The sequence below is a fragment of the Nansenia antarctica genome (assembly GCF_963989245.1).
Source record: "Nansenia antarctica genome assembly, contig: SCAFFOLD_708, whole genome shotgun sequence".
In the NCBI taxonomy this organism is placed as follows: Eukaryota; Metazoa; Chordata; class Actinopteri; order Argentiniformes; family Microstomatidae; genus Nansenia; species Nansenia antarctica.
This window is the reverse complement of record NW_027663437.1, coordinates 10,001-18,267: the sequence shown is the minus strand read 5'-3', so window position 1 is coordinate 18,267 and position 8,267 is coordinate 10,001. Positions and strand designations below refer to the sequence as shown.

The following is an 8,267-nucleotide window of genomic DNA, read 5'->3' as shown; positions in this document are numbered from 1 at the left end:
ATTCGTTGTCTATTATCTTGTTAAATGTTTATCTATTTAAGTATTCTACCTACCCCAGCCTCCCCTGGTGTTCTACCTCCCCCAGCCTCCCCTGGTGTTCTACCTCCCCCAGCCTCCCTGGTGTTCTATCTCCCCCAGCCTCCCCTGGTGTTCTACCTCCCCCAGCCTCCCCTGGTGTTCTACCTCCCCCAGCCTCCCCTGGTGTTCTACCTCCCCCAGCCTCCCCTGGTGTTCTACCTCCCCCAGCCACCCCTGGTGTTCTACCTCCCCCAGCCTCCCCTAGTGTTCTACCTCCCCCCCAGCCTCCCCGGTGTTCTACCTCCCCCAGCCTCCCCTGGTGTTCTACCTCCCCCCCCAGCCTCCCCTGGTGTTCTACCTCCACCAGCCTCCCCTGGTGTTCTACCTCCCCCAGCCTCCCCTGGTGTTCTACCTCCCCAGCCTCCCCTGGTGTTCTACCTCCCCCAGCCTCCCCCTGGTGTTCTACCTCCCCCAGCCTCCCCTGGTGTTCTACCTCCCCCAGCCTCCCCTGGTGTTCTACCTCCCCCAGCCTCCCCTGGTGTTCTACCTCCCCCCCAGCCTCCCCGGTGTTCTACCTCCCCCAGCCTCCCCTGGTGTTCTACCTCCCCTAGCCTCCCCTGGTGTTCTACCTCCCCCAGCCTCCCCTGGTGTTCTACCTCCACCAGCCTCCCCTGGTGTTCTACCTCCCCCAGCCACCCCTGGTGTTCTACCTCCCCCAGCCTCCCTAGTGTTCTACCACCCCACCCAGCCTCCCCTGGTGTTCTACCTCCCCCAGCCTCCCCTAGTGTTCTACCTCCCCACCCAGCCTCCCCTGGTGTTCTACCTCCCCCCCCCAGCCTCCCCTGGTGTTCTACCTAACCCCAGCCTCCCTGGTGTTCTACCTCCCCAGCCTCCCCTGGTGTTCTACCTCCCCCCCAGCCTCCCCTGGTGTTCTACCTCCCCCATCCTCCCCTGGTGTTCTACCTCCCTCAGCCTCCCCTGGTGTTCTACCTCCCCCAGCCTCTCCTGATGTTCTACCTCCACCAGCCTCCTCTTGCTCTACATAGAGATCTGTGTGCTGCTCTGGCTTGTTCAGTCTGTCGGCTTATACGAATGGGTGGGTTTTTGGTGCATCGTGGTTAGTTATGCAACTGAGAATAACTTCTTCTGGGAGTGCGGCAGTAAGCCCCACAGCGGTAGACAAACCTTTACCTAAGTGCTCCCCCCACTGCTCCACAGCGGGCTATAGATCCTCGTGTTTGCTGTCAAAAGTCAAAACAACAACAGCAATAACAACAACAACAACGACAGTTAACATCGATCGATCAGATCAAATGTCAACATTTCTTTTACTGTCGAAAGCTTTGGCCGAAGTATAGCCTTTTTGCCGCTTCTGTGACTTTTGGTAGGCTAGTTTTTTTTTTTTTTTATAAGTTTTTCAAATGGACCTACTGTCTGTAGGCTATGTTGAGATATTGAGATATTTGCTGGAAAAGTTGTGTGACTCTCCTCTCTCTCTCTCTCTCTGTGTCTCTCTCCCCCTCTCTCCCCCCCCCCCCCCTCCTCTCCGCTCCGCCCCACTCTCCACCCCTCTCCCTCCCTTCCTCCCCCCTCTCTCTCCCCCTCCCCCAGATCCGGGGTGGACCAGCATCAACAGAGGGGTGCTGGTGTGTGACGAGTGCTGCTCGGTCCATCGCAGTCTGGGACGCCACATCTCCATCGTCAAGCACCTGAGGCACAGTGGCTGGCCCCCCGCGCTGCTACAGGTACACCTGGGGGGGGGCAGGGGGAGGGGAAGGGGGAGGAGTCTGAGGCACAGTGGCTGGCCCCCCGCACTGCTACAGGTACCATAGTACTGTAGGGGGGGCAGGGGGAGGAGCCTGTGGAGGGGGGAGGAGGAATGAGGAGGGACGAGGAGAGAGAGGAGGGGATGAAGAGAGAGAGGAGGGATGAAGAGGGCTGTGGGGAGGATGGTACTTTATGGGATGCAGTGGAGGTAGAGGTCGGAGGACAGTGGCGGGGTCATTGTAAAGGCCTGAGTCATTACTCATTCTGTTCCATGTGTTAGCTACAATGACCCCCGTCCACTGGCGGACTCAGGGGTGGGGGGGCAGGGGGGGGCGACCGCCCCTCCTGGTGCCCCACGGTTGAAAAACGTCTCTCTTAAGTGCCCTTTTGAGTGGCAAAATGAGAGGACGTTGCCCTATTGAGAGGACGTGCCCTACTGAGAGGACGTGCCCTACTTTTTTTCTTTTCGCCCCCCTGCCCTTCAAACAGCCTGAGTCCACCACTGACCCCCGTCCTCTGATGTCTACCTCCGCCTCCCTCCCCTTTGCTTTACCTGTACTCAGGGTTGCCAGATTGGGGCGGGTTCTTTATTTTATTTTACAAACATCATTGGCAACAGACATACAGTTTAGGGGGGCAAGAGATGATGGGCACCTGTAGCCCAATAGCGGTTTTCTGACAATATAGGTTTTGGGGCTGGTGGTTTTTGGTGGATTTAGTGGTTTTTAGACTGTGGTGGTTAGGGCTGAAATGTTCAATCCTATCTGGCAACCCCCTGCCTGTACTGTGTCTGATGCCAGTGGTGGTGGTGGTGGTGGTTTCAGATGGTGCAGACGCTGGCGAGCAACGGCGCCAACTCCATATGGGAGCACTCCCTGCTCGACCCGGCCCAGGTCCAGAGTGGGCGCCGGAAACCAAACCCCCAGGACAAAGTCCAGTAAGTGTAAACAACAACAACAACAACAACAACATCAACAACAACAACAACTACTACTACTACTACAGCAGTGTAGAGTATCGGTTAACAGGCCACAGAGATGCTGTTGGTGTCCTGGTGGAGGAGGGGGGGGGAGAGAGAAGGAGGGAGGGGGGGGGGTTCTGAAACACGTTCAGTTATATGGAGGAGAATATACTGTCCTGTAATATGAGAAGAATGTTGTAATAGATAGGGGACACACACATACCAACACCGATCCATACATACACACACACACACACACACACACAACACACACACACATACCAACACCGATCCATACACACACACACACACACACACACACACCAACACCGATCCATACATACATACACATTTTAAATGTACAATATCTAAAGGACATAAATACTATTAGTGCATTTTGACATTTTATGGAAACAGTCAGTTACAGTACATACACACACACACACACACACCAACACCGATCCATACATACACACACACACCTAGCTGATGTGACTCATGTTATGAAGATGTTTCCTCCCAGCCTCCCCTGGGTGGAGAGGGCTTTACTACGGGCCAACAAGAGACAGATTGATGCTGGTCCAGCTGGCTTTTATGTTGGGCTGTAAAACAGACGAGTTAAGATTGGACTGTTTTCTGTTGCGGAACAAAGCCCTGTGCACTGTTTCTAAAAGTAAAATAAAATAGCGAATATATATACGTTTTTGATATATATTTTGGGGTAAATTACAAGACGAGGCAAGAAGAAGTGAACCTGTTTTTCTGCCTTAATTGGTCATAAAATCGTCATCTAACTAAGCCACAAGTATTAGCTACACAAACAATTATAATCGTCCATGTCTTTTATTGAACGCACCCCATTCACAGTTCTGGTGGAGAAAAAAAGCGTAAGTGAGCCCTTGGATTTAATAACCGGTCGATCCTCCTTTTGGCAGCGATGACCTCGTGTTTAGGACCTCGTTCTTCCTCACAGAAGTGCTTCAGCTCAGCCGTATTCTCAGGATGTCTGGTGTAAACGTCTCTCTCGAGGTCGGTCCACAGCGTCTCTATTAAGAGGTTAACGTCTGGGCCGTGCTCTGGGCCGCTCTAAAGGGCCGATTTTCTTTTTTTGAAGCCGTTCTGTAGTCGATTTATTTTAATGTTCAGGGTCGTTGTCCCGCTGCATCACCCGACTTCTACTGAGCTTCAGCGGGCGGACAGCAGACAGCCGCCCTGACGTCATCCTGGAGGAAACCTTGAGAAGCGTGGGGATTCATTTCCCCTCGATGATGACAAGCTGCAAATCTGCCCCAAATCATGATGCTCCCTCCACTGTACTTCACTGTTAGGACCATGTTTTGGAGGGGGGGGGAGGGGGGGGGAGAGAGAAGGAGGGAGGGAGGGATGGGAGAGAGGAGGGGGAGAGGGAGGGGAGGGGGAGGGAGGGAGGGAGGGAGGGAGGGAGGGAGCCCCAAATCATGATGCTCCCTCCACCATACTTCACTGTTAGGACCATGTTTTGGGGGGGGGGGGGGGGGGGACAGAGAAGGAGGGAGGGAGGAAGAGAGGGAGAGAGGGAGGGGGGAGTAGAGAGAAGGAGGGAGGGAGGGAGAGAGGGAGGGGGAGGGAGGGAGGGGGAGGGAGGGAGGGGAGAGGGAGGGGGAGGGAGGGAGGGGGAGAGAGGGAGGGAGGGAGGGAGAGAGGGAGGGAGGGGGAGAGGGAGGGAGAGGGGGAGGGGGGGGAGAGGGAAAGAGGGAGGGGTAATAATAATACCCGTGTTAGAGGACCTCAGAGTTCTGGATGGGGTGTAGTCATCTTGGCTGTGGCGCAGGAGGTAGAGTCGGCGTCTAATGATCGCAAGTCGCACATGTCGAAGTGTCAATGGGCAAGACACTGAACCCCAAATTGCTCCCAGTGAGCGGGCCGGCGCCTTGCAGGGTAGCTTACCGCCGTTGATGTGTGAATGTGTACGAATGTGTGAATGAGAGGCCGTTGTAAAGCGCTTTGGAATAAGGCCGCTATATAAGTCAGTCTATATAAGGGCAGTCCATCTAGGGCTTCACATACCTTTTCCAGTCTACACTGTGAATGTTTGTATGATGTATTCAATATGGACAAAGAACAATACACTAATGTGTGTGTTATTAGTTCAAACAGATTGTGTTTGTTCATTATTGTACCTTAGATGTTTATGTTTATTTTATGTGTAAAGGGACAATGCATATTAATGAACATTGAAAATGTAAATACGCCGGATTTTGCCAGAAGGCACATTTTTATCCATAGTCCCTCGCGAGTGATCACACAGTAAAAGCGTACAGAGAAAAGTGAATACTGTACATGAAATTAATAAGTCATCAAATACAATACAGGTCATTTAAAAAGATAAATGCATAAGCCCATACAATAACAACACAGTACAAGAAGAGGATGTTCTTCCTCCGGCAGCTGAGGAAACTCAGGCTGCCGAGGTCCATGATGGTCCAGTTTTACACGGCCATCATAGAGTCCATCCTCACCCACTCCATCATCACCTGGTTCCCTGCTGCAACGGCCAAGGACAAGGCCAAGTTGCAGTGGGTGCTACGTTCAGCAGAGAGGGGTGATCGGCTGTCCCTTGCCCTCCCTCAACTCCCTGCATGACACCAGGGCTCTGAGGAGGGCAAGGAAGATCATGGCAGACCCCTTCCACCCCGGCCACGGCCTCCTCACCCTGCTTCCCTCTGGAAGAAGGTTGCGTCTGCCTAAGGCACTGAAGGCCCGCCACAGGCTCAGTTTCTACCCCTCAGCCGCCAGGCTGATAAATGACTCTGGCTTCCCCCTCCCCCCCGCCCCCAAGTCCGCCCAGGATTGAATATGCACTGGACTCACTGTTAAAACTCTGCACTGCACTTTATACCGCACTATCCAATGCACTGTTGTCTGTCCTGTGTTGTTGTTGTTGTTGTGTTGTCCTGTTTTTGACACGTGAAAAAAGTATAAACGCACTTGCTGTGGTGACGAAGCAAATTCCTATATGTGTAATGCATAGTGGCAATGAACATTATCTGAATCTGAATCTGAATCTGAAGCAAACAGTAACACACAGAAACACAGTACAGACATATAGACAACACAGTAACACACAGAGACACAGTACAGACATATAGACAACACAGTAACACACAGAAACACAGTACAGATATAGCGTTCAGAACAAGCTTACATTAGCTTAGTCGTTAGATTAATCAACTAATAAAAAAGAATTTTAAAAAGGGTAGGAGCCGCCCTAGTCTAAGTATATGTTACTTCCTCTATATTTAACATTTAGCAGAAGCCTTATTCCAAAGCGACTTACAATCGATACATTTGAATGAATGAATGAATTGACTAAGCAAGTGAATCATCAATCCACCAGTCGTAGCAGGAAGAGTAATCTAGCTCAGGCCCGGGGCATTGGCAGTTTGTCGTGATAGAAGAAGAAAGAAATCATTTAGATTTTTAAAATGTTATTATTATTATTTTAGTTTGTTTATTAATGGGCACTGGAGAGACAGTACAAGGGGGGCAGTCGAAGTCTTAGGAGGCACAGTATAGGGGAAAAGCAGGTGTCTTAGGAGACACCGTGCTGGGGGGTAGTAATGTCTCAGGAGTAATGTCTCATACTGTACTGCTGTGTTGCTGTGTGTGTAACTCTCCCTCCCCCTCCCTCTCTCTCTCCCTCCCTCTCTCTCTCTCCCCCCCCCCCCTCCCTCTCTCCCCCTCCCTCCCTCTCTCCCCCCTCCCTCCCTCCCCCTCCCTCCCTCCTCTCTCTCTCCCTCTCTCCCTCCCTTCCTCTCTCTCCCTCCCTCCCTCCCTCTCTCCCTCTCTCCCTCCCTCCCTCCCTCTCTCCCTCTCCCTCCCTCCCTCCCTTCCTCTCTCTCCCTCCCTCCCTCCCTCTCTCCCTCTCTCTCCCTCCCTCTCTCCCTCCCTCCCTCCCTGCTGTGTTGCTGTGTGTGGAACGTCCTGACCCCCCCCCCTGTCTCCTTGTCTCCCCGCAGCCCGACCAAGTCAGACTTCATCCGTGCCAAGTACCAGATGCTCGCTTCGTACACAAGCTGCCGTGCCGGGACGACGACGGCATCACCACCAAGGACCTCAGCAAGGTGAGGACACGCCCCCTGGGGGGGGGGGGGGGGGGGCATAGGTCAAAGGATAAGTCAGAGGAGGTCAAAGGTTACCTAGAAAGGTCAAGATTCAAGATAGCTTTATTGTCTCCTTTGAAATTCTCCTTTGACAGGCAGAAGTGCAACTCAAGAATACAGTTTCCACTTTCCTGTCTGCCCTTGGGTGGTCTGTGAAGGGGGAGATGAGGAGGTGAAGGGGGTTAGGGCGAGGAGAACTGGTGCCCCCCTTCCCCCCCCCCAGTAGGAAGTCCCTTAATGACACCACAGGAAGTGGGAGGCAGGAAAGTAGTATTGGACCCTCGCTGTTCTAGCAGACGAACTGAACTAATGAGGAGATTCACTGGGTTCGTCTCTCTCTCCCTCCCTCCCTCTCCCCCCCCCCTCCCTCCCTCTCCCCCCCCTCCCTCCCTCCCTCCCTCTCCCCCCCTCCCTCCCTCTCCCTCCCTCCCTCCTTCTCCCTCCCTCCCTCCCTCCCTCCCTCCCTCTCTCCATCCCCCTCTCCCTCCCCCCCTCCCTCTCTCCATCCCTCCCTCTCTCCCTCCCTCTCCCCCTCTCCCTCCCTCCCTCTCTCTCTCTCCCTCCCTCTCTCCCTCTCTCCCCCCCTCCCTCTCTCTCTCCCTCCCCCTCCCTCCCTCTCTCCCTCTCTCTCCCCCTCCCTCCCTCTCTCCCTCCCTCCCTCCTTCTCTCTCCCTCCCTCCCCCTCCCTCCCTCCCTCCCTCTCTCTCTTCCTCCCTCCCTCCCTCCCACCCTCTCTCCCTCTTTCCCTCCCTCTCTCCCTCCCCCTCCCTCTCTCCCTCCCTCCCCCCCTCTCTCCCTCTCTCCCCCCCTCCCTCTCTCCCTCCCTCCCTCCCCCCCCCTCCCTCCCTCCCTCCTCCAGCAACTCCACTCCAGTGTGAGGACGGGGAGTCTGGAGACGTGTCTGCGGCTGCTCTCCCTGGGGGCCCAGGCCAACTTCTTCCACCCGGTGGGACACCCCCCCCCCCCCATACACTCACACACACACACACACACACACACACACTCATAGCACACGCACGCACACGCACATATACTCGCAAACACGCACGCAAACAAACACACACACACAAACACACGCAAACACTCATAGCACATGAGTGGGAGATACTATATTTGTCTGCTAATATAGGTTTGGGCGGTTTTAGGGTTAAACCCGTAAATCGTGGTTTTAGGAAAATAGTGTTTTTTTGTCAATACCGTCATAAAACCGTCATAAATTGCTCTATTATATAATAAACGCCTTCAGAGTGTTTGTCCAGCACCTCTGTTCTGTCTGTGTGGGCGAGGATCAGGACGCTATGAAAGTGATGACGACAGAACTAGTCACCACAGTGCAATTTGTCAAATAAATAACCTGTCAAAAAAATATGGCGATCGCA

General features: G+C 53.7%; 1 protein-coding gene across 1 annotated transcript in view; it reads left to right on the top strand.

Moving 5' to 3' along the window:
* Nucleotides 1-1,629: 1,629 nt before the first annotated feature.
* LOC308175087 (ARF GTPase-activating protein GIT1-like) overlaps nt 1,630-8,267 on the top strand; it is a gene marked incomplete at both ends in the record, with an annotated part of 16,632 nt that continues 9,994 nt past the window's right edge. Inside the window, 5 exon segments of the mRNA XM_080550806.1 lie at nt 1,630-1,763; nt 2,610-2,722; nt 6,745-6,785; nt 6,788-6,849; nt 7,748-7,834. Coding sequence (XP_080406932.1) covers nt 1,630-1,763; nt 2,610-2,722; nt 6,745-6,785; nt 6,788-6,849; nt 7,748-7,834 — 437 coding nt within the window.